Source organism: Hoplias malabaricus, chromosome Y (assembly GCF_029633855.1).
Source record: "Hoplias malabaricus isolate fHopMal1 chromosome Y, fHopMal1.hap1, whole genome shotgun sequence".
Taxonomy (NCBI): domain Eukaryota; kingdom Metazoa; phylum Chordata; class Actinopteri; order Characiformes; family Erythrinidae; genus Hoplias; species Hoplias malabaricus.
Window position 1 is genome coordinate 11706503 of NC_089820.1, and position 27849 is coordinate 11734351.

The 27849-nt window shown below is 38.8% G+C and overlaps 1 protein-coding gene across 1 annotated transcript in view; it reads left to right on the top strand.

Annotated features, from left to right (window-relative positions):
* Positions 1–4789: 4789 nt before the first annotated feature.
* LOC136679664 (oxysterol-binding protein 2-like) overlaps positions 4790–27849 on the top strand; it is a 73542-nt gene continuing 50482 nt past the window's right edge. Inside the window, exons 1-2 of the mRNA XM_066658313.1 lie at positions 4790–5060; positions 18376–18584. Of these exons, the coding sequence (XP_066514410.1) occupies positions 4897–5060; positions 18376–18584 (373 nt within the window). The 5' untranslated portion in view covers positions 4790–4896. The remainder of the gene's footprint in view (positions 5061–18375; positions 18585–27849) is intronic.

Below are 27849 nucleotides of genomic sequence, written 5' to 3' on the forward strand. Positions count from 1 at the left end.
TCTCCAGGTCCCTGGAACTGCATGACTGCCACAATACCTGCTGTGCCACCGTGCCGCCCACCATTAAAAATGTAACTCTTATTTGATACACAGCTGTTACAGGACAGAATTATTACACGTGGATTTGTACAACGATAAATATATAGTCTGAGATCTAAAGAGCAAGATCCCATCCCCACACCTTAATTACATGAACTCAGAAAGTAGAGTTGCTCTGGGTACCATAGTCTCTCATGCAAAAGAAGACAAAGGAGGCAGAATGGGGGGAACTACTGGTCATCTTAGAGCAGTGGATAAAAATTGCCCACATCATTTCCTTATAACTACCTTGGCCCAGTGTTTGTGTATATGAGCTGAAGTATAGTAATGTTCAAAGTCCATTAAGTCTGCACTTGCACTATTGCTCTGAGCCTGGTGCCTAAATGCTGCAAAAGAGCTCACGAAACATTAATTTGCAAATCATTATTCTTGCGTAAAAGTGTGGAGATAACCACATACTAACCTCCTTCACTGTGGCAACATACAATTGCACCATCACTCTCAGTGACAGTTGGTAAGGTGGTTGTTGCAGTATGAGATAGGGTTATATCATCTATGTAAATTTCTGTTTGAACTATCCAACGTTGCTGGACATTCAGTAGCTCTCAAAAGGTGTATCTTTGTCTTACCGCCATCTTAAAAACTATCATGGCATAATGCTGGGAGATCCCAAATTAGATATTTCCCTCTAGGACAGAATTAATCACAGAGTCCTGAACTATTGTCGTCGGTGCTGTAGTTGTTACAAGGGCATTACATTTATCGCACGCTGCCACCTTGTGGTGGCTTAGATATACTAGTGTTTCTTTCAGTGTTTTTCAAGCATAATCTTTTTTTTTTTTTTTGTAGTGAAATGAATATAATGTTATATACTCTTCAATGTATATATTGCTTAGTTATATATACTGCTCTTGTAATATTGTTATTTACTGAATTATGGGACAATTAGCTTCTAAAAATCTTTCTCTTATTACCAGTATACATATTATATACATTTAATACACATTTTAATAATAATTATATGCAAATATTTGTCATTGTACAACGAAATGTGTCTTCTACATTTAACCCATCTGTGGCAGTGAACACACACACACACACTAATGACCTAGGGGCTGTGAACACACACCCTGAGCGGTGGGCAGCCATCCCCGATGCCTGGGGTGCATTTGGGGGTTCAATCCCTTGCTCAAGGGTACTTCAGCCATGGATGTTCCTGCGGATCGAACCAGCGACCTTCCAGTACCAAGCCTGGTCCTCTAATCATAAGGCCAAGGCTGTCCCCTTTTAGTATGGCACTATACATTTCTTGTATTTATTGAGTGTATAATTTAGTATGTAATGCAATTTAGAAACAACTGTCAATTAAAAGCTAACACATTCCAACTGGTCAGCTGTTTTATCTTTAATGTATGTTTTCCTGAGCCCATCATCATCATCTTCCTCCTCCTGCTCATCATATTTTTGTCCTGAGGTCATTACTAGGAATCCATTTGTTCTCATAATCATCATCTTGTGTGTTGTTCTAAATCTATCTTTGTCAACATCATCCTCAGATATACCATTATCATGTTTTTGTCCTGAGTCTATTCCCATTATATGATGAGTTTATCAATATCAGTATAAGTGTCATCATGTTTCTGATCCCATTATGTGTAATGAGCTCATTTTTATAATAATGTGTGCTGTCTTGAATACATCATTATCATCATCATCATAATGTGCGTTGTCCTATAATAAAGTGTATTATAATCATCATCATCTTCATAGTCATCATCAATATTTTTGCATTGTTTTGTCTACAACATTTTCTTGCAAATTAGCATTTATTTGGCCAGCAGAACTATACATGTAATAGTTAACAGTACATGAGCAACTCATTCATATAACTAGTATCTAAGTATAAATAAAAAAATAAGATTTGAAACTAATCAAGGAATCACTGTGTCTGTGTGGGTTTTCTCTGGGTGCTCAAGTTTCCTCCAATAATCCACACACATGCTACTAGGACTGGCTGCATGAAATTCTCCACAGTCGTGTGTGAGTGACTTTGCGAGGGTGTGAGTGAATCGGTGAGCGTGGTAGTTTCAACACAGGTATGACTGTGTAAATGAGTGGGTGAGTGTGTGATGCTTTGCAATGGACTGGTGCCCTGTCCAGTCTGTGCACCCACATATTTTGGGTAGGATACTCTGATCATGATGAACTAATTACAGCAGATGAATAAAGGTCCTCAGGGAAGTACAAATCTATAATATTGTACGTCCATCTGATTCAGTGTTATTTTAATGATTAAACTGACACCTACAGGCAAAATATTGCCTCTGCATCAGTATTTAAAGACGATGTCTTCTATCATGTTTACAGCTGTGGTATTTATGTGTTCATTATGACACACAAACTGACCTGATGATGTTTAGTTCCTCACTCACCTCCACATGAATTTCTACAGGACAATAAGTACAACAGACAGCACACTCTCACACAATTTACACATAGTAATTTTTATAGGTTCAATGTAACTTATTGTGGACAATGATGAATATAAAATGTGGACTGTGTGAAAATTGTTTTATACTCCAAATTGGATATTTCCAAGGCCTGCCTCCAAGGTCTAGGATTTTCCGGACTGCTTGTAGGGGAGAGCATGTTGGGCATGGCCAATAGTTTCCTAGTCCCTCTAATGTGCAATGTATACACAATGATTCTAGCTGCAGCTTAAGTCTGAAATCATGACATACCCAATGCACCAAGGCTAAGATTATATATAACCATATAAAGTTAAGAATAATGTATATGGAAGCAGCCAAAACGGTCTCACATTTAGTGAATTATATGGGAGTAGAAGTTTCATGACCTACGTGCCATTTGAGATCGTGCCTCTCTCTCTCCAACTCCCTTTCTTAGTGGCTGAACCAACCATACAGTGGCGGACATCTTTTGGGATACACTATGAAGGTCATGAAATAACAATAACAACACTCAAATACTACCTCAGGGAAAATGATGAAATCACAACCCCTCAAAGATATTCAATCTGCATCTATATTTACTGTCAATTAAACATAGACAGATGACATAAAACTAAAATTCTGTTTGATAGCTGAACTCAACTCAAACCAGTTTAATTAGATTGTTTTTTTCCAGATCAAGTTGAGGACAAATTATGAAATCATTCAGTGTTAATGGAAAACAAAATCTTCAAATATGAACTTTTACAACAAATACTTGCACAAGTATGAATGAATATTAGTCTGCAGTTATAATTACAGAGCTTAACAAACCGTTGGAATTTGCTCACTGAAAAAAAAACATGATCCTTATCAGAGACTTGGCAAAACTACTATAAAAAAGAAATTCAAACACAGAGAGAGTGGCAAAAACGTTTGTTCCCAAATCAGCTGCACAATAAAGTGGGTATAATTAAGGGAAAATATGCAGGTAGACTGAGGAAGGTGTACCAGTGTCAGAATGAAAAACTCAAAGCAAAATGCCTTAAAAAAAACGTTGAATGCAACATTTAAAAACAATGGCATGGACAGATATGTAAGAGATTGGCTGAATAAAATGTCATTTAAAAACAGAAAAGCCAAATCAATACCAGAACCACTTACCTAGGGTGACCAGACGTCCTCTTTGACCCGGACATGTCCTCTTTTTTAGACTTAAAAAATGTCCGGGCGGAATTTCACAAACGTCTGGGATTTTGTTTTTCTAGAGCTTACATAGAACTTCGAGAAGCGTTTCGTTCACAAACTAGTCCCGCCCTCCCCTACTCCGATTGGTTCGCTTGAGTGAGAAGGGGGCGTGGTGAAGTGGCCTTAAATCTTCGTATTGGACGGTCTGACTGTAGAGCTACCGTTATTGGTCGATAACCTTCTCTGGCATATGATGTTTAACACAAATGACATCCAAAATCCACGAAACTTTGTCTGATCAAGCAGTGCTCGATTTGTGAAAACTTGGAAAGCGACGTAATGAAAATTCACAAATCAGGAACAGCAAAATGCACCATGTTTGTGAATGTACGTGACTGCATTAAGGAGCTACAGACGATAGAAGTTTGAGTCGCTGCCCGCAAGCCAACTTTACTGCGGTCGTAGACGATTGGACGAGTGATATTTAGAAATGAATCACGAACCTGCATGAACGTGTGAGGATTTATGACTGAGCACAAGCACGAGGTTCCTCAGACTCGAAGAGAGGGTGAAGCCATGTCACATTTGTTTTAAGTCAAGAGCCATTACTAGGAGTTTTACGTCTCAAAAAATTTGTAATTGGTTGCTGTTAAAATTATTGTCATTGATGGGGGATGAAACCCCTTTAAGATTTTCAAGATTTTAAAGAAATATTAAAGTAAACTTTGTGATATACTTATCACTACAATAAAAATCTAACGTAAAAATCACGGGGCATGTATTACCTCAATTTTTAATGCTATGACGCTCAAAAAAGAATGTAAATACGCTTGGTTTTATTTCTATTTCGTTTCATTTATGTCCGAACGCACACTGAACTTTTGGGTTTACCAATCTACTTTTGTTGCCTATACATCTAATATAATCTCTCTGTCTCAATCACCCCCACCTCTCACTCAAATGGTTCCCTATTCACTAACCTGACCTACACAGTGCACTACACAGGGAGTGTGTGGAGATTTGAAACCGAGCCCCTCGCTGTCAGACACTCCTCTTTCTGCCGGGTTAGTCTATCAGTGGGTCTGCATCAGTGTATTGAGGTGTATGGACGGTGTGGGGACAGCGGTCGCTCCCTACACTCTGTCCCGTTTTCCCAGCCGCTAAAACGGTTTCTAAACTGAGGGAGAGGACGGCGGGCCGCAGGGAGAGAAGGAGAAGGATGAGCGATCCGGGCAAGAGCTCGGCTTCGGCTCCGTCCGCCTCTAACCCGCCGGCCCCGGGCTCGGACACTTACAAAGGCTGGCTCTTCAAATGGACCAACTATCTGAAGGGTTACCAGCGCCGATGGTTCGTTCTTAGTAACGGGCTGTTGTCCTATTACAGGTAAAACGACAACAACAATAACGACAATCACTTTCCCATTCTAGTGCTGAACTCAACACCCAGCGTTTGCAGTGTCATTCGTGTTTCAGTTGAAGTGACAGTGTTGTCATCGGCGGTGTTGTTGCTGGTCTGGTAAACATGGGCTAACTGTTGCTTTGTCATGTACGGAAAAGGACGTGACTGACCTGTGCACAGGTTCCAGTGACAGCACATCAGTACTGTTCTTGCCCAAACAAAACAGTTAAGGAAAGTGATCCACAGTAATTGTGTTCACGTATTTCTTTTTCACGTGGAACTGCACATATGAGTCAAGTACATTCAAGGGAAAGCAACATATTTTATAGCGTATATTTGTGCAACCAGCAACAACACAAGAAAAATAAATAGTCACAGTGTAACACCTTCGTTTACTGGAACTGTCACTTAACATTATGGCAATGCCATAGGAGCTGCATTTCAGTGCTGAATGGAGAGCACCCTCATTAGTTCCTCTTGTCCAGCTGGGTTTAAGGTGTTAACACTGCAAGCTTTTACTATCAGACGTGCGAGTTTAAACCTGAAAACCATACTCTAGATATGTATTTACAACAGCAGTGATGTTCTTGCTGTGTATCTTTGAGAAAATGTGAGCGGTATCAGACACTCTCCAATGTATTGCCTTAGATACAAGTGCTCGGGAGAGCGACAGTACCATTTTATGAAAATTACTGTAGAAAAAGAGCACAATGTCATACATACTTATAACAAAACGATTTGTATTGTTTTAACCCCTTCTGTGCTAGGTGCGTTGCTGGGTTTACATTTGAGGCATGACAACAACGTTGTTAACGCTGGTCCAAAACAAACATGTCACTCTTGCGACATCTCGAAATCTCCGAGAAAAGATACGGCGAAGCTCCCCGTCTGTCTGTTGGCGTTTTGTTGCAATGTTCGCAGTTAGCAGCTTGTGTCAGCTTAGCTTGGACAGCTAACGTTCTAACCGTCATTCTGCAGCCTCCACATCAGTCTAGGACCGTTCTTTTACATTTCCTCAGGCGGGACATCATTGTAATAGCCACATTTATTCATATTCTATTCTTTTTAAAAGCTGTTGTTGTCCAGCTAAAGCTGACACAGGCAGCATGGGGTTTTGCTAGCCAACATTTACAGATGTGCTAGCTAGCTGGCTAACCTCATCCAAAACCAGACAGTGTAAACAACTCCAGGGGCAAGTAAACTGAAGTGTGACATCAACGTGACCAACAGTTTTATAACACTCTTTCTCTGTCCATAATTCAGGAAACAACTTGTCAAACTTTCAGTGTTGTTTGTTTAGGTTTTTCTTTTTGTTATTTTATTTAATTTAAATAATTTATTATTATTTTTAGTTTTAGTTTAGAAAGCAAATAAGTTTAATAAGGATTTGTCCTCTATCTGCTGCTTCTACTCTTTTGGGATGGCTTTATCAGATTAAGGGACATTGTTGTGATGATTTGACTGCATAATAGAGCATTAGAGAAGTCAAGTACTGTCACTGAATTAATATTTCTGCCACTTCAACAAATCCCAAATGTATGAAAGCATCTAAAGATCCATCAATTCAGAGAACACCATCCCCTTGTTCCACAAACATCCCTAGTCCATGGTCTGTCTTAGACCTGGCATGCTTGAGATCATCCCATTGGCAACACTAAATAGATTTGCAAGTACAAGAATTCACTAATTAAAAGGTGTGTCTGGCTGCATTCTGACATAAAGTGTATCAGTATCCCTGACCTTTGGATCCTGCCTTAGGTCAAAAGGGAGCCAAGGTATCTGATTATGTGGAAGGATCTGCAAGAAGGATTATGTGCCTGTTTAAATTTGCAAGGGTGATCTACAGGTATCACCTGTGGGCTGGGCCAGCAGCTGCACCTGTTGTTGGGGATGGGCATGAAGCGGATGCGGTAATCATATTTCGCCTAGCTCTGTGTGGGAAGGCTACTGGGTCACATATGGTGGCTGTCACCAAACCCAATTACAGTGTACTCTTGTAATTGGATCATTACTCTATGTAGGTCGGTCCCTTTGAGATTCCTCCGATTTTCCAGATGTGGTGTAGTGTAAATTTCGCACACAAAAACTAAGGGAAGTTTAAAGCTGAATTTGTTAGCAGGTTGTGCATAAGTTTATTTCAATTTATTCAGTTTAGTCAATGTATTTTCACTGTTGGAAAAAAACTTAAACATTTGTTTATGAGGTTTTTCATTTAGCATTTTTCATAGTTGCAAATACCAGATGTCCTTTGTACAAAAATGTCATGATAAACAGACCAATAGAAATTGCACAGTATGTTTATACATTGACATCCATTGCAAGTTCCAAATGATTTTCCTTCTCCTTTACACTTATTTCACTCAGAATTTCAATGTTGTCATTTCAAGTGTTTTCATAATTTACATCTTACATATTATATAACTCTTTCAGGGTCAAGTCTTCAGTACTTGTTCACGTAACTGACACATAAACCTTGGGCAATAGCTAGCCTGAGTCAAAAGCATCACAGCATTATAACATATGACATAATGTTCCTTTCATCAGTCTTCAAGGTCATGGGTGTAAATGAGCTGTAAATAGACTCTTAACCTTTCTTAATATGATCTGGTCAAATGCATATGTTGAGAGCAAGAGTGAGTACAGTAAATATGTTTTATTCCAAAAGCCATCATTACATCCATTACTGCACAAAATGAACCATTCTTCAACAGTTGCCTAGATTCCTGCTGCACTTAAATACATTTGTTATTGGTGGTGAATTCAGTATCAGATTATAATTCAGTAATTCAGATGTATTCTTCACCTCCTGGGTTATTCAAGGTCAGATTTTGCATTTATTATCATAGATCCATCCTGTAGCGTAAACGATATGTGTTAGTAAATTTGAGCACCAGTTATAAAATGTTTACAATTGTTGTAAATGATTGGAGAAATAATAAAAAAAAACAATGGTGGAACTGCTCTACAACACGTCTAACTAATGATTCCTTTAGTGGTATACAACATGGTGAAATGTTTAAGGACATAAGCTCAACTATATCTCTTATGTAATAAAGGATATTATTTGGTAGTTTGTTGCACTTTGCTACAGTAACATCTTATAGTTTTCTGGAAAAAGGTTGAGACTAGATCAAGGAATATTTTTGTGAGGATTTATTGGAAGTCAGCCATAAAAGGTCAGGTGCCAATTTTTTTTTCTGAATCATAAAAACCACTCCAGCTCCTCTCACAAATGATGGATGGAGCTCCATCACTTATTAGAGCACAATTCCACTGCTCTTTAGTCCAGTTCTTGGGTTTTTAGCTAGCACTTGAGATGGAGCATGGTGATTTTAGGCTCTTGTGCAACTGCTCCAGAGCATTTAATTTCATTTTATGCATTTCAGTGGAGGTTGTACAACCATTTCATGCCTAAATGAATATCTGTGTCAGCAAGATGGTCCATATAGCAGCTGAAGTCACTAGTTGTAAAGGGTGTCTACAAACTGGGCATACGTTTCTTATCTGTACCTTTACTCTTATCATGGTGCCCCGTGTTTCAATTTTTTTCAGACAACAGTGACCAGGTCTAGTTCAGAAGCCCTACTTCCAGACACAGCCTTTCTTATCAGATGGTCATCGGGTTCATCTTGATAGTGCCACTTAGGACACAATTCATGATCAAGGGGCAATGAAATAAGAGCAAGTGCTTAAACATGAATTTTGGAGAGCTACCAACCACTTAGTCTCATTCTGTTACAAACACATCCAAAATTCTTGTATCTTCTCACACATTAGATTAGTCCATCTTAGTCCTAGTCCTGAACTCTGTGCTATTTAATATTGAACAGAAACATGGCCATTCACAGAGCTGTCTGAATGCTTAAATGATTCTTTTTAATGTGTTCCATTTTAATATGATACAATTCATGATATTATGAAGGTCAGCTAATATATTTTCTTTTGCATTTAGTGCATGTTGTTGTAACCCTGTATAATCATCAGGATGAAGGAACTATTCTATGTGGTTCCTTTGATAATTGTAATATATTTGTCTGAAATGGTATAGCATTATACTGTAAACATGAATATAGATAGATTTATATGCAGAAGTTTGTATTCTCCTCATACCATTTTCGAATACAACTGGTAGAAAAAAGTCATAATTACATGTTAAAACATTATTAGTTATGAAATAATACAGTGAAAGCTGGATAGTTAAATTAATTGGGTGTGTTAGAGCAGGGAAAATATTATATCTCCAAGTGTGTGGTGTGAATGGTGGGGGTCTCTGGATATGGAGTAACGTGCTCTGTTAGAGCTATGTGCCCTGAGCAGTGATGATGTTCTGGTCCATTGGCCAGGGTAAATGAATACTTTCTGAGCTGGAGTAATTGGATACTGCAGCAAGAATGTTAAGAGCAAATGAGGTAAAGTCATCTAGAGCTTATAGTAAACTGCACATAACATATTGAAGGTATTGTACCTGAACTGTATGGAGTCATCGTAGTTCAGTTCTGTGAATCAGAAACAAACGTAAACAGCAGAACGATTTTTATAATATATAGGGCCATTTTAAATGTTCTCTATTATTTACACAATAAAATATATACTAATAATATTACATTGTTATTAATATTATAACAATATTATATCTGAACATTATTATTTTTGAAGGCGGCTGTAGCAGAATGAACAGAATTGTCTTTCTATTATATCAATCCATCTCTCTCTCTTTGCACACACACACACACATATATATATATATATATATATATATATATATATATATATATATATATAAAACAAATGGTGTGGACTATTCTAATTTTTACATGATTTCAGTGAGAGACTAATGAGGAATAATTTATAGGAAATTACATCATGGTTTTATTATTACCAGTGATTTACTGAGACTTGGAAAGATTTGAACAGTTTGTAGAGTTGGCTAATGGATGTTTTTGGCCCTCAGGGTTGTGCTACAGCTGGACTACCTAATACTTCTCTCTCTCTCTCTCTCTCTCTCTCTCTCTCTCTCTCTCTCACTGATTCTCAGCAGTGTGCTTCGCTAAACACACAAGTCTTCTGTCCTGTCAGCACATTCTGCTCTCTGCTTTATTTCGGTCTCTTCCTCTAATGTCACTGCTTTCTGGTCTGTGCTATAAATAATATTCAGCATAGCTGTCTTTTCAACGAATGACATTTAACAACATGATATTACATTTTTTTTATGTAAAGAAATGTAAGTTGTTTGGATGTGGTCTCAGTGCATCCAGTTCCAAATGCTGAACCACACCCTAACTACTGTGGGGGCAGAAAGTTATAGATTGTAAAGGCAAATCCTTTGAATAGATTCTGTAGGAAAAATGGGACGTCTCTCAAAATTGATGAAAAATGGAAAACCTTTATTACAGCAAGCAGTAGAAAGATACAATAATGTACCATGGATTCAGCAGAGCTGGACTGAACATTGAGTAGTAGAAAAACACAGCTTATATAGTTTGACAATACCACCTTCCCCTAAGCTCCTCCTGAAGGATGTGATGTCAGTTGTGTCTGAATACAGTCTATGTGTAAATACCACTCAAGTTCTAACTCAGTGGAAATTGAGTTCTGTCACTTTCATGTTTAGATTAGTTCCCTTTGTCTGTGGTGGTTGTTGATGACTCAGTAATAAACTTCCTTTGATATTGATTAGGCCTTCTGGTCCCACAGTGAGCTGTTGTGGCGCTTCCTGCTTTGCCTGTTCATATGCTAAATATGTCAAATGGTCAACCTATCTCTAGGAAGACACACTGGTTTGGAACATTTATTATGATATTAATATTGTTGAATACAGCAAGATAAGCCAGTCACATTTGGGTCCATGCTGTAATTTCTTACAATTTTTAAATAGATGGCAAATTAGATTTTATAGGTGACATATTCTGCCCCTTTCCCAGTTCCCCGTAGTCTTCATGAAACGCCAGTGTCAGGCTTTGATGAAAGTACTGGAAGGATCAAACAAAACAGCACTATTCTCCCCCTGTCTAAACAGCCTTGTTCAGAAGGGCCTGTTCCTTTAAATAACAATGACCCACACACAGCTCATGCCAAGCAAGCAGCAGTGTCACATGACGCACACAGAAGCTCTATTTTACCAGGGTTAGATTGTTTCGCTTTCTTCTCTGCTCTCGAATTTGCCACTTTTGCTTGATTCTAGCATTTCTCTGCTTTCAATTTTAGTCAATTCTCTCATTTTTCTGGTGATTTAACCCTACCTCTCAGGGGCCGACACCATGACTGAAGCTGAATCTTGGAGATGAAATGGTGGTACTATTCTAAAGACTCCACAATCGATATCAGAAATGCAAATAAGATCAGGACAGCTTAATTTATCCCATGTTTTCTGATATAGGCAGACCATAAATCACCGACTAGGTAGACTTACAGTTTGTGGGCTGGAAGGGTCTTGTGCACATGCACTAAAAAGTATTTTTTTAAGTGCCTGGGCAATATGGAAAATAACTTTCTATATTTTTAAACAGTTGTCAAAGAAAACTTGCTCAGTTCTCAGCTTTGCCAGTTACAAACACTTTAATGACATCATTTAGCATGTAGCACTGTATGATGCATAATATCAGGGGAGATTTTATTCATTTATTTTTTAAACCGATAAATTAGCTCATAAGCTAAACCTCCAGACAGTTCACTCCACTGCTGACAAAATCAGTTATCCACTCTTTATTCACCATGAATCAGTGTGCAGCATTATACTCCTTCTCTTGGCTAGGACAGTTCACGTTCTGATAAAAACTGCCCAACTGGCGAGTTGACCAGCGCCTTTTATTCACAGTTCCCTCACTCGCTGCACTTTGTCTGACTCAAGAAGCTACAGAACACTATAGGGGAAATGCTGTTGGCCTATCAATCATAGAATAGTGCATTATGAAGGGATCTGATTGGCTGTTTTAGAGCCAGTGTAGGAAAACAATTGGTGTGTGTTATCTTTGATATAATTTTAATCATAAAGCCAAAATCTGTGTATTCATTATAAGCCTTCCTGGTAGTTCATATTTTATGTCATTGATATTGATGATGTGTTTATCACAATACATACTGATATCGTTTTATTGACCAGGCTTATATGTCCCCTTCAAATTAAAATTTGGTCTCTGTCTTTCTCTTCTTGCTCTCACTCGTTTTTGCTGATTATTCATTGATGTGTCATCTCTGAGCATCTGTTTGGATCAGTATAATATACTACAGGCCAAAATCCTGGAAGCAGCATTAGACTATCTATGTAAAAAATAAACGCACTGAATAAAATGCATTTGGCAAAAAATTGCAGTAACAGTGTAAAAATAACTGTTTTCCATGGGCCCAGATTCATGAGTCATCAAATATATATATATAAAAAAAAATTCTTTGCCTTTGTCATTTCTGACCCATGTCAGTGCTGTCAGCCTCTCATTGTTGTTCTGTGTATCTGTCTGTTTGTCTATAAATTCATGAACAGCTTTCTTCCATGATTTTAGCTCTTTGTTTTCAACAGTCCCTGACTCTCGATTTTGCTTATGCAGTGCACTCCACTACTGACCTCTGTTCATTTTTCATTTCCTGATTTTTTTTTTTGTGATTATTCATAGTCAGGGAACTGTTCTGCACTTCTAGGCAAACACTAACCCCAGTGCCTTGTTGTTGAGAGATATTTTTGAACATCTGATTAGCTTAACGTATATATGCAGCACTGAATATTCAGAATAGACGACTGTTATGGAAAGGCTGCATGTCCGTGTTTGATTGTCTGTGAATGTGTGTTGGTGTATATGTTTTTGTCTGTGTGTGTGTGTGTGTGTGTGGGAGATGTGCATCTATATCATGTTGTGGGGACAACTCTGTTTACACACTCATATTTTGGGGACATTAGGGTAAGTCTCCATAAAAATAATGTAATCAAATGTCCCCTGAAACTATTGGAACAAAACTGTGTGTGTGTGAGAGAGATAGAGAGAGAGAGAGAGAGAGAGAGAGAGAGAGAGAGAGAGAGAGAGAGAGAGAGAGAGAGAGAGAGAGAGCTCATGCAAATGCTTTGCTTACACTTGTTCTTTTAAGACACTGAGTCTGACCATTCTTTCTGACTCACATTCGACTACTGCTTTATAATCTTTCTCTTTCTTTCTTTCTTTCTTTCTTTCTTTCTTTCTTTCTTTCTCTCTCTCTTTAAATGTCTTCAGTTTCCTAATTGACTTTTGCTCCTTGTTTTAAATGGCTGTGCTCTGCTGGCAGACTTTCTCTGTGCTGATCCTCCTTATCTGTCTGATACAGATTAGAGGGCATTAGGACAGGAAGTGGACAGAAAGTAGTCAGAAAATTGACAGGAAGTGGTCACAAAGCTTCAATCTGAGCACCACTGATCCGAAGGGGACATTTGAGCTGGTGGTGTGAAGTGCGTTTGGGTGGAAGAGCTTAAAGAGCTTATATTGTGGTTTTTGGGCCTTAGATTACCTTCACTTATATTTTACTCTGTCACTTTAACCTTAGATATCTGTTACTCTTTGTGTGTGTGTGTGTGTTTGTATGTGTGTGTATGCTTGTTTGTTTGAGTGTGTAAAATGAGTAATTCAAGTTAATGTCTCAAAATTCATCAGTATTATATGTGTTAAAGTATAAGTTTAAATGTGTGTCCTGTCAGGTATATAGGGAATACAAGGTCATAAAACATGGCTAATTACTATAATCTCACACTGAATATAGAATAAAAATGTAACCTTTCTTTGAAATACATTTAGTAATGCTGGTGTCATAATCTTTTTTTCTACATTTCAGCCTGTACCCAGTTTTCAGTTGGGTTGTGGTCACTGGATTGGCCAATCTGTCTCAGTCTTTAGTTATTTAACCTACTCAACATAAATATGGCTCCTCTCTGTTACTCTCTGCATAACCATCCCTCTTTTGTTTAATCTAAACATAGACCTTTCACTCAAGTTAACGATTCGATAGGTTCTAGATATCTTCATGGGCTTTTTTGGGGGGGGTAGATGCTAGGTACCCAAATAACGTGATGGTAAGGAGACAAATCTCAGTATCTCACTTTGGACAAGTCTGTGCTCCCCTAACCATTGTAGTCACTGTGCTAAGTAGATTTAACAAATTGCTTCCTCTAGGCAGGTCCCCAGATGTAGCTGTTTAAAAATCTTTCATTATTACACAGATAACGGATACAGAGCTGTAGCTACTTTGTTATATACTCATTGTCTTGGTTATGACAGTAAAAATCCTTTATTTGTGAATTTTAATATTTCATTTAGTATTCTTAGATTTCATCTTATGTTTAAAAGTGAGATAGAGCTCTTTAACCATAAATATATTTTCATCATTGAGGTATATTTCTGTCCAAATAAAAGAGCACTGTTGACCCTACTCTCTTCATTTTACAAACCTCTTCCAGACCTTCTGTGTGTGTATGGTGTTACAGTGAGATAGAAATGTGTGATCAATGTTACACTTTCATTATTTATTGTTGTCTTATATAATTTACTCTTTTTTCAAACCTTGTTCATTACTGTGTTTGTGTCCATGTGTTTGCATGCCAACATTCATACTTGTGTGTTAAACTCATCCTCGGTGTGTGTTGCTGTGTTTTGTTTTGTCTTTTGCATGCCTCAGATCGGTGGATGTGTGTTTTGTGCGGATGTGTTCTCAGGGAAACGACAGGTAAAGCTCATCCCTCCATCTTTTACACAAACCACTGCTCTTCTATCCTCTCTCTCTCTTCCTCGCTCCCTCTCTCTCTCACTCCCTTCTTGTCCTTAATGTTCACAGTTTTGACCCACTTATGGAACAGCTTATTGTGTGTGTGTGTGTGTGTGTGTGTGTGTGTGTGTGTGTGTGTGTGTGTGTGTGTGTGTGTGTGTGTGTGTGTGTGTGTGCACGCGCGTGTGCAGGCATGTGTGTTCTACAGGATGGATGTGGCTTCTCTCCTTATTTTTCCTGGCATATACCTCCTTTGTTTGTTTGTTTCTTTCAGTGATTTTTACTGACTTTATTAAAGCAGGGCAATGCTCTCTACACTATTCTGTACTAATGCTGTTCACTGTATAACGCGGTTTCTAGTGGATTCTCAAATACACATTAGGCCAGGCTTTAAAAGGGACAATATTGTAATCAAATATAAGTACATTACTGTGGAATAGTTGCCAACCACCAAATATTTCAGTTGAAATTTTGATGAAGTACCTGTCATTCATTTAAACCGTGACAAATATAGAGAAAATGGGACTCCTAATAACCACATGAAACCTCTTTAAAACTGTAATCATCAGATGAACAGTTTAATTTTAGATTAATACAATACTTTGATATGTATAAAGTTTAAGATTAAACAAATAAGCTGCTGGTGTTCTTTTAACTGTGGACTCAGGCTAAACTTTGGAGCTGTAAAGAAATCTGTACATAGATGATATTTGTTTAGAAATGTAGTCTAAGAAGCTGCATTTTTTTGCTTCCCACGACACATATAGGGAAGCTGAGGCCTGAGCCCACTGTTCCAAGAAGCTGTCTGCAGTTGTTCCCCACAGTGTGAATAATAGCATTTTAGGGTGAAGACATATTGTAATGTTGGGTTAAGGTTATTGTCAGGGATTGGGTTAAAGTTAAAGTTAAGTCTCGACAAAATAAATAGAAGCCCACACCACTCATAGATCAAATATTGTGTGTGTGTGTGTGTGTGTGTGTTAGTGGGTGAGCGTGAGAGAGTGACAGGGGCGTCAGTTCTCAGGCTGTGTCCTTTAGAACAAACTGGACCCTTTTTTTTCCCTTTTATTCTTTGTATGTTGTCGTCACTGCCTCATCCACTTACTTGGCAGCCACTGGAAACCTGAATGTGAAACTGACCAATCAGACAGATCTAAATATCACGCTATTGCCCCCAGTACCCCCACCCTCTGTCTCTCCCACATTTCCTCTGTCTGTCTTTCTGCCTAATCACCTTTTCTCACTCTTGGTCTTGTTCATTCATTCTCTCTCTCTCTCTCTCTCTCTCTCTCTCTCTCTCTCTCTAGCTCTCTAGCTCTCAGTAACACACACACACACACACACACACTTTCTCTCACAATCTCTCTGTATCCTCCTTAGAGAGAGAGAGAGAGAGAGAGAGAGAGAGAGAGTGAGAGTGAGTATATGTGTAAACATCTAAATGTGTCCCATTCATGACAGCTGTCTGGCACTAATATTTTGTCAACAGCACCAGCAATACCTACACACACACACACACACACACACTTGATTCTACACACTATAAATAATGCAAAACTTGTGTGTGTGTGTGCGTGTGTGACTGTGTGTGTGTGTGAGAGAGAGAGGGATCAGAAGAGTTTTATGTTCCATTTGAGAGCTGCTACTCAGAAGCACCTCAGTGTTTAGCAGCAGGACCAGTTAGAACACTCACACATGCGCACACACACACACACATCACTTCCAGAAGGCGTGGACAGTGTGAAATAGATATATGAGAACACACTCAGTCCTTGGCTAGGTTAAGTTTATGGATGTCATGCAGGCTTAATACTGTGGAGTCAAAGTAAGGCCAAAGGTTTCGTGAATCAAAAAGCAGAATCCATGACAGAGAAAATAAATTTTGTAAAAAGGACTGTTACAAATATTGAGAGTTTCAAAATCAGGTTTATACAGAGAATATTTCTGTATTTACTTGTTTATTTTCTATTAGCGCATCTTCTCAGTTACGCTTCTCTCAGTCTTGCTTTCACTTCTTTCTTCTGAGCTCTGGGTTTTTAGACAGGAGGGTGGGATATAGTCAGCCATTGGTTGCTGGAGTTAAGCCCCGCCCACAGAGTACATCCTACACGTGTTGGGTTATATATGTAAGTGCTGTTACATTGACTTGCTGGAAATGTTGTTGTTTTGATGTGTTGGTGACCCCAACTACAAAACACATGAGCAGTTTTAATGGGTTTATCATCATTTACAGTGCAGACATTACATTTAACAAGACAGGTGTTGTAAGGATGGTAAGACTTCAGTTCAATATAGCCTGTGCCGTACAAGGTTTCTTTTACACTCACACACATATTTGATGTTCCCTGAAATATGGCTGAATGGAATGCGTCTCTGAAATATATTTTAATTGAAACTAAATTAATGTTGGCCAGTTTAGATGCAAAACACCACATGGAACTGGCCACTTACTCACTCATACTCTTACCCATTCACACACTCTTTCGTGTTTAACAAATACTCCACAAAGGGAACTATTTACTTATTTTGCTTTACTGAACTCTCAGTCCTTGCATTTCCCTGCTGCATAATCACCACCAATCTGTAGTTTTAAGATTTAATGAATGTCCTTTCACATTCTGGACATGAATAACATAAATCACAGTTGATCAATTCATGTCCAGTTACTAAATTTAGTTTGAGGAAATGTCCCCAGCTGGGAGATAAGAGTTGTTACTGCAGGTCAGCAGGGTTCACCCTCTGCCTGTTTGGTTTTGTTTTGTGCTCCAGGCCTGCTGCCTCACAATAGTCTCTTTATCCTCCATGCTCTACCCACTGAACTCACAACTGTGTGAAGTGATGCAAAGAATGCTCACATTCGTACAGTATCACACACATACACTCACTCACATTCTGAAACAAAGACATACAGGCTACAGACTTGACTCTGTGACTTACTTTTTAATAATGTGTACCCCTACACAAACACATACAAACATGTGTAATACATCCAAAAGACACTGTGTGTGCAGCCATGGCATCATCCAAAAGGTTGTCATTCCGCAGCATCTTGCCTACTGTGTGTGTGTGTGTGTTTACATGTCTTTACTAGATGCACTCCGGTGTGTAGAAAGTGGTTTGAGATTCATGTCATTACCCTGCTACAGTACTGTTATGAAGTCTTCTCTGAAATGAGGGTATATTAAAAATAATAAAATGTAGCCAATCAGATATTTAAAGTTTGCATGTTTTTTTACAGTGGAACTAAGTTGCTAGAGTAGCTAATTATAAAAAATGCACTGAATATATTTGTGAAGACTAGCTTTAAAAAAAGCTACTGCTGGTTTTGGCTATGCAAATTATTTTTGTGACAAGTACTTTGGTGCTAGGCTTTTATTTCTAACTAGTAATTTGGTGGGCAAACACTTCCATTATGTGTCAGCTACATTAGCCTCACTGTCCCCAAACTGTTCATTAAGCATTTATAGTCTTTAACAGCCGGTTTCTTCCCTTGCAAAACCTGTTCGATTCCTTCATGTGTTTCACATTTCCATGCATTTATCTGACCATTTCTGTCCACATTCTGTCTCTTTATTCCCTCCTGCAGGACTCAGGCAGAAATGGCCCACACATGTCGCGGCACCATTAACCTAGCTACAGCGCACATCGACACAGAGGACGCCTGCAATATTGTCCTGAGCAGCGGGGGTCGCACCTACCACCTCAAAGCCAGCACAGAGGTGGAGAGGCAGAAATGGGTGACCGCTCTTGAACTGGCCAAGGCCAAGGCCATCCGCATGATGAATGACCAGTCCGGTAAGATCAGAAGAGTTGTTATTTCTGATTGGATTGATACACTGGTCGTGTGTATGCTGAATCAGTATCCACCCTGATATTAAACTTATAAACTCTGTTAAAGCTAATGAATATTTGGCAGTGCTTCAGTTAATTTAACTTTGCCTCCTTTACCTTTAAAATCTGGGATCAATTTGGATGGTCCACATTTTAGCTTTGGGTTGTAATTCAGATACTGAAATCAGTCCCAGAAGACCTGCGCCTCCCTAACCTGTGTCTGCTTTTGTGCTTTGAAAATTGGGGTACGGTATCCCGGTATCCTTGCTGTTGTCTGTGCAAATACAGAATATATGGCTGTTTGGAAACTGATACAACAGATCATGTGCTAACTGATCTAACGGATGATGTTAGAGCTCTAACACTCTAATCTCTTGGGGTGCTGGAGTGCTTTGTGGTCGATACAGCAGATATAGTTTATGAAATTTTCTGAATGTGTTTATGCTTGAGGGAAGTGAAAGAATAATTGCATGATTCAGTGCTAATAATAAAAGGGAGACTTTTGTGCATGTAAAAATAGATTGCTCAGTGTAGCTTTTGGAAATTGCTGTTCCAGTATTTGACATTGTAATTGTTATTGTAATATTGGCTGCAAACAACTCTCCAACCAACGAGCAGTTGGATAATGCAAACATTTTGGGTCCCCTGATGATTTACATTAGCGTTATTTGCTTTCAAAAAAGCCTTTTTTTAAATTATTTCCATTATTTTCCATAATTATAATATGATGAATTTTATATGGCTGTGGGATGTGTGTGTACCCAAATGTGCATAAAGCCTCAAGAAAACTCATGTGTGCCAAAATGCCTTCATACATGAGCAGGAATATCAACATATTTTTATACATTTTATTTTTGACTTATTCTAGACCTAATTCAGATATTTTTGCTAATAATAAGAAGAAGGAGAATACTTTGTCTACTTTGATAGCAGCTCCACAGAGTCCAAGACAGAAGTGTCCTAGACCTTTCATAAAGGAATTAAAGAATGTTTATTTCTATTCAGGAAGTGGACTGACCACTAAAGGGCTTGCACAATGAGGCTATAAAAATATTTGTAGGAAACATAATGCATTTAAAAACCAGGGACCTCTTGCCCTCAAATAGGATTTTCCTCATGCTATCCCTGGAAACACCGGGTAGCACAGTAGTGCTACAGGTAATGTGGCTATCACACAGCTCCCAGTTCCAGGGTTCAAAGCCTGCCTCGGGTCACTGTCTGTGAGGAATTTGGTTTTTCTCCTTGCATCTTCATGTGTTTCCTTAGGGGGGTCCGGTTTCCTCCAACAATCTAAAAACAAAGGTTGGTAGGTGGATTGGTTATTCAGAGATGTCCATAGGTGTGAACGTGTATCTGCCCAGTGATTCCAGGAAGGCTCCTGACCCACCGTGACCTTGAAAACGATGAAGCGATACAGAAAATGAATGAATAACATTATTATAAATATTTCAGAGCCAAGAACCATTCAAGAACACTTTTAGGGTCAGAAGAACCTTCACCTAATTGTGAATTCTTTGTTTTAATCATACTACCATCTACTATCATGCTAACTTCTTTGGGTAATGGAAAGGTTCTGTTCCAAATAAATGTGCATTCAAGAGAAGAACATTTTAAGAACTTTATCTTTTTAAGAGTGTATGCTGCAGTGATTCAGCAATGGGCTATGAAGCAGAACCCCAAAGACTGTGTATGAGCTGGAAGGATATCAGTGTGTGTGTGTATGTGTGTGTGTGCACGCACACAGTGTTAATTGCTTCAGTAATATTACAGGCATGCTGACTGCTAGATGACCTGAATGCTCCTCCAGTCTGTGGAAGTAAAAATATCTTGTGTTCGTAGGCAATGTCCAGTCTCTTCCCTCAACTCCAAACATTCTCTCTGGTAAGCACTGCACGGAGCATGTGTGCTGCACAAACCGTTTAAAGGTTTGACATAAAGTGACCGATACACACTGACACGTTTCTCTGCCTTTAGGCCGTAGAGAGCCACTCCCGGTTCCAGTGAACAATCACTCGGGTAAGACAGAAGGACAGATTTAGTAACTGTTTTATCTCTCTTAAAGGGCCCATATCATGGGAAAAGGATGTTCTATCACTATTCAAAAATAACAGTGTTTTAGGTATTATTCATGTTTTAAATATTACCATTTACTCCCCAAACCAGACAGTTCATATATGAAATATAAGATGAAAATACAGGCTGCTCTGTATTTCTTACTCTAATAATGTCACAAGGCATTTGCATAGACCCTGTGTGGCTGAAAGTATGACAAGTATGATTGCATTCAGCCATAAGAACACTAGTGAGGTCAGGTACTAATATTGAATGCATAATTCTGGATGACAAAAGCCACTCCAGCTCACCTCAGTGGTACTGAATGGAGCACCATTACTGAAGAGCTCCACTGCTCCACACTTCAATGCTGATAGGCTTTATACCTCTCTAGCTTGGCACTGTGTGTCTCATTTAATTTAATGCTGTTTTATACAGGTATATATACTTTCTACCTTAAAGTAGTAAATGTATATTTGCAAACGTTCAGCTGTACAGTGAATATCTACCTATTCAGCCTACACCCCTTCATCCTACTCATTCATGTTGAAGTTATAAGGATTGTTTCATGCTGAACAAATACTGTCTCTTTTAAATGAGGCTGATTTTAGGGCAGGTATTTATTACATGTATTTACCAAATAAAAAATAAACAAAACAGCTTGTTTAAGCCATTAAGAAACAGGAAATGGTCAGTCGGAATAAATGAATTGTGACTGTTGATGAACTCCTCATAAATCTCATAAGCACAACTTAGGGAATAAAAATAGAAAACAAGATGTTGTTAGGAGGTAGGATATGGGCCCTTTTAAAGCTTTTAGTATTTGCAGAGCTTAAAATGGTCTGGACAATTACAGCCAGTGATCTCATGCTTTTACTGTAGCGAATGGATTACCAATGTCATTTCCGATGAACAGTCACTCTGGTAAGATAAAAGTACCACTGAATTTGTGGTTGGATGGTGTGTGGCTGCCTTGCAAATTGCGCAGTCTGGATAGCTGTGTGTGCTTATGAGTGTTTGTGCTTGTAGGCAGTGAAAGCACTTATGGTAAATTGTGCTTGACTAATAGGTCATGTGTGCACAAACTGGAGGTGGGTTTTGTTTACCCTATTAGAGACATTGTAGGTTTGTGCTGAACTCTACAGTAACTGTACATTAACTACCTTTAACATTAACATTAAATGAGTTCCACCTACATTACAAGTCCACTATCGGCTGCTGTGCAATTACCCCCTCCCTCTGACCGATTAATCACTGATCAGATATCAAAGAAGCTCTTCAAATGTCATTATGAAATACTGATATGCAGTTATAACAGCAGCAGTCACTGCATGCCTAATTAACTTTGTATTGTGTGTTGTGTTGCAGAATGGGCCTAGTTTAGTTCAGTTATGGCAGTGTTTCTAACCACTCTTGGTACCTCAGTTCTTGAATGACCATGTTTTTGTTTGGTTGCTTCTGTATATGTCCATTGCTTAGGTTAAGAACACTAATTGGAGATATGCGTAAGTTTGAGTATGTATTTATTTTTGATAGTATGTCAAAAACCCATATATGAGATTTACTGAACAGAACTCAGCACTGTCAGAGAAAACTGGGCTGCAGTCTCTTGTTTTATGTTCAAATGGACAGCAGATTCATTTGACCAAATAAGGATAATTTTATTAACAAAGTGTATTATAAGATGGCTCAAAATGAGGAATGTGTGTGTGTGTGTGTGTGTGTGTGTGTGTGTGTGTGTGTGTGTGTGTGAGAGAGAGACTTAAGGGGTCTAACGTCTGGATTCTTCAGTCATTTGCAGCAGCAACACTTCTGCTCTTCTCTTTTACATTCCACACTAAATTTAGGAACGTGTCTACAGCAGTGTAGGGTGTCTGTCTCTGTTCGGGCCTGTTCCAATGTGCTAGTGTAAAGTGGGGTAAATGGGGCAGATCTTTCTGGATCAGTCCCAGTGCATGTCTCTCACATACTGGTCTATTTTTACACTGCCTATCCTTCTACCTTTTTCTTTCTCTCTCTCATCCAGCATTGCTTTTAAGTCCCTTTTATCTTTTTACTCAGTCTTCAGCATGCTTTATTAGTGTTAGGATTCACAGTGTGTGTCAACATTGAGTTGCATTTTTACTATGTCCACTTTACTTATATCTTCACTGATTGGACATTTTAAACAGACACTAACTACACAGGTGCAAAAATGCATACTTTCTTATCCCCATTTCACCCTGCTCTTCAGCAGTCAGGACCTCCACAGGACACTGACGTGGTGGTGGTGTATCAGTGTGTGTTGTTCTGGTGCAAGTGGATCAAACACAACAGTGCTGCTGGAGTTTTTAATCAGTGTCCCCACACTGTACACTCTGTTAGACACACCTACCTTGTCGGTACTCCTTGTAGATGTAAAGTCAGAGAGTGTAGCTCAGCTGGTGTTGGTCGACCTCTAGTCCTTCATCAGTGGACAAAGGTTGCCACCCGCAGGACACTGTCGGCTGGATGTTTTTGGTTGGTGGATTGTTCTCAATCCAGCAGTGACACAGAGCTTAAAAAATTCTCACAGCCCTGCTTTGTCTGATCCACTTGTACCAGCACAGCACACACCAGCACATCACCACAACCTTAGTTGTGATCTACCACCCAAATCATATCTGCTCTGTGTTGGTCCTCTCTGGGTCCTGATCATTGAAGAGCAGAGTGTGTTCCTAATCCAGTGACCGTTCAGTGTAGATCTATATGTTTGCAGAAACCTATCGTAATCAGTAAGATGCATTCATTGTGTGCAGGTCGTATACTCTTCACAGAAAATCATGAAATGACGTTAACGTACCATGCTAAATGTGAGCCAGAGGATTAAAACCTCCCAACATTGGACCGGGGAGTAGTGGATCTGTTTTTTTCTGGAGTGAGGAACCGCCTTCAACTATCTTTGTGATTATATAAGGACACAGAGGAGCTGATGAAGGGTTGATGGGGTTGGTAACTTTGAATATTTAAAGAGCACCTACATGGAAAATGTTTCTGATTAAAAAGGCCAAGTTCAACACATGTGTCTAATAAACTGATGGATGGTGGTAAAATGGTTTCCTTTAAATGTGTTTGCTCGCATTCTCACTTCCTTTTCAGATCGCACCTTAAACTATCACTGCTTGCTGTAAGAACAGCTTATTACCAGTAGGTGGCGCACTGGTTCTATTTCTACGTCAGAAGTTTGTTCTTCAGCCAGTTTAACTCTAAAATAACAACGCTGCTGGAACTCTTTGTGTGAAAATGATTAAGTTGCTGTGAATGTGTGAATTTCATTTCAGTTTATTTGTCAAAGTTTACCCAACAATCTTGTTTTCAAAAGTCAAATAGTTTCTTACTTTTATTCAACAGCATCATGTCTTCTCTTATATTTTCTGTCATTTTGTATTCTCACTGTGTGTTGGTGTCATTTTTTGTTTGATTTATTTTCTCTTTTTTCCTCCTTTCCCAGTATCATTCTCTTTCTCTCTCTCTCTCTCTCTCTCTCTCTCTCTCTCTCTCACTCTCTCTCTCTCTTTCTTTCTTTCTTTCTTCCTGTTTCTATTTCACTCTTCTCGTGCTTATTTTGTATTTTGGTGTATCTATATATAATATTTTCTCCCTCTCTCTCTCTCTCTCTCTCTCTCTCTCTCTCTCTCTCTCTCTCTCTCTCTCTCTCTCTCTCTCTCTCTCACCCTCTCCCTGCTCTGTCCATGGTGCTGAAAGAGTGCTTATTCCAGTGGGTTCTATACCATGGTACACCTTTCTCTGGATAATTCCTGTGCCCCTCCCTCAGTCTGTTACTCTTCCTCATTTCCTCCCTCCCTCTGCTCTTTTGTACCCTTCCCATCTTTCTGTCCCCACCTCTCTTTTGTGCTTGCTCTCTCTCTCTCTCTCTCTCTCTCTCTTTCTTTCTCTGTGTGTGTGTTCTCGTGTCCGTCCTTCTTTCTCTCTGAGAGCTCATCATTTAGGGTAAGTGCAAGATGCTTTGACCTCTCTCTCTCTCTCTCTCTCTCTCTCTCTCTCTCTCTCTCTCTCTCTCTCTCTCTCTCTCTCTCTCTCTCTCTCTTCTCTCTCTTTCTCTCTTACTCTCTCTGTGCCTCAGCAGCAGTTGTACACAGTTGTACATAGTACAGTTCTTACGTACGTGCTCACTGTCTTAGTGACTACCCCACTTTCAGTACCTTCTTAAAAATGTGTATGTGTGTGTTTGTGCGTGTGTGTATCAATATAGTATTGAGAGTTTGGTCTTGCTTCTCTGTGGCTGTGATGATTAATATCTGAAAACACAGCCTTGTACCAACTTGTGTGTAGAATTTATACACAGTAAATCTATTGTTTAAAATTAGCCCTTATCCTGCTCTGTTGGCTTTTTAAATGTATTTGCCTGAATGAATATGTGTTTTTGTTTTGAGAGATAGAGATAGATAGATAGATAGATAGATAGAGAGAGAGAGAGAGAGAGAGAGAGAGAGAGAGAGAGAGAGAGAGATGGGTATTGATGGAGGTATTACAAGAGAACAGCAGGATAAGGAGCAAAAAATATCTCAGCTTTCAGTAGAACATTCTTTATCAAAATCTTAAAGGAATATTGTATTCTCTTACTGTTTCTGTATCTTTCTCTTTCTTCCTCTCTCTCTCTCTCTCTCTCTCTCTCTCTCTCTCTCTCTCTCTCTCTCTCTCTGTGTGTTTGTTGTTTCTCAGTGAGTGTGTTTTTCCTGAGCATGTTTGTTGACATGTTGAGGTGTTGTTGTTGCTATAAAAGCATGCATATGTGTGAGATTTTTTTTCTTCATTCTCACACAACCTCGACCCAACGTGCTCTGACCTGGATTTGTCCTCCGTGACAGATGGAGCTCATCTCTCCTCTATATCCCACTCACTCTCTCTCTCTTTCTGTCTCTGGAACTGACTTAATAGGACAACACTGGTAATTGCACATATGTAATCAACCTGCTATTACATAAAATTCACGGAAGTAAGTATTTTTCATTAACTTGATTGTGACCTTGATTGGCGCAACCATTTAAGCGTTGGCTTATACTGTCAAAAACAAAACAAAAGACATTTTACAGGTTGATTTGTGTGTACTAAATATACAAACAGTGTATTATCCAAGGTACAGCCAAAATCTTAAGGTAATTGTATGTCTTAAAGATTACTTTACATTCTTTTAGGTTCATATATATTTTCAGCCATGTTTCCAGAAATACCCTAGCCATCAGTGGCTTGGAATCAAAGAGATCTCTCTCTGTCAGCCTTTCTCTCCTTGGGTAAGATGGCCCTCCATCTAACACAATCACTCAGCAGGGTGCTAGACGGTGAAGGTGTCTGTTATCTTACACAACAGGTGTGACAGTTAGTGCTGAGCTGTATTAATATTCTATTAGCAGGAGTTTGGTTTCCAGCATGGTAGCATTATGAGATAGGAGGAAACAGAGCTAGGGGTTAGAATAGGACAAACTAAAAACAATTGGAGATCAAATTGGAGGAAAATCTGAAATGAAGTGTGTGTACATCAGTGCATTTCCACATCTCTAATTTATATTTGCTGATGCACTTGCTTTAAGCTCTGTCTAGTGTTATGTGTTCTGTGTTGCTTCATTTGTGCCTTACTCTCTCTCTTTCTCCCTTTTTCCTTTCTCCTTTATCTCTCTCTCTCTCTCTCTCTCTCTCTCTCTGTGTGTGTGTGTGTGAGAGAGAGAGAGTCTGCTCACTGTACATGCTTGGTCAAATACAAACAGATCCAGTGAGATCCCGTTTTTAATTTATTTTTAAGCCCAACTTCACCCAGAAGAGCAGAAAAAAAACAAAGATATAGAGGAACAGATGAAGGGTAGGGGGAATAGGGCATGGATGGAGGGATTAATGTATGCAAGAACAACAGCATAAAGAGAAAAAAATTGCTTTCAGCAGAACATTCTGGAACAGATGCAACAATATTATGAGTCCAGCCAGAACGTTATTCAGACCACAAATAAATCACAAACAGGATTACAGCTATTTCTCTCTCTCTCTCTCTCTCTCTCTCTCTCTCTCTCTCTCTCTCTCTCTCTCTCTCTCTGTTCAGTACTATTGAAATATGTTTTTCTTAGAGCACAAAAACAGTATTAAATATAACAAAATCAATAACTCACATTGTTACTATTGTTATGATTACATATATATAAATAACATAAAATGGCAGTTATTTTATAAAAAACAGCTAATTATTTTTACTAAAGCTGATATTTCTACATATTTAAGTTGTGTTTATATCTTCTACTAGCATATTATAGCAATTTATGGACTCTGGACAGGGCTGCGATGCTCATGGAGGAGCTCCCAGAGTGCTTAGCAGCTCACCCTCTTCTGTGTTTCAGGAGTCCTTTTTGTCATTTAGGAGTCCTTTTCAAGTACCCTTTGTCATTGTAAGATAGCAGCAACATGGTCTAGCACTGAATAAGTAAACTCTGCAACAATCTACAACAAGCAGTTACATGCTAAGCTAATAAACCAGCGATCAGTAGATAATCCAGCCCTGACTACCTTATGTAAAAACCTAGCTTGCTTATTTAATAGCTTAGTATTGAACCCAGCCCTGACTAGCTAATCTAATAAATTACAACTGATTAGATAAGACCCAACCTTGACTAGCTAATGTAAAAACATTGTACTAGCCATTAGCCTAACATGGACTAAATTAATATGTTGGTTTCAAATAGCTAAGCTAATAAGACAGTAGCATTTTGGCACTGACTAGATAGCTTAGCTAGTTAAACTGACAACACCACCCTTACTAGCTAATTTCATGACCTAGTACTGATTAGCTAGTTTTAGGGTTAGGATATGAACATTTATAACCGAGGTGGTTTGTGTTGGGAGCATACATCTGATGATTTTTCTCTTTCTATCACTCAAAAATTATTTGCCCTGAAGATAATTTAAAGAGCAAGTTAACCCTAAACTGTATTATTTAATTTAAGGGCATGTTCAGACAAAGGCTTGATAATGATTTCTATTGATACTGCTGTTTTTCCCCCGAACAGTTGTACCACATTAATAAACTGATTTTATCAATCAGAATAAGGTTTCCTCTTTGAAGGGACTTTTATTTCCAGTGTAGGATAACTCTGAACATTTGGGGATGTGGTGATGACAGTTACGCAGGGAGATGGAGGCAGGGCTGTCAATATTAGCC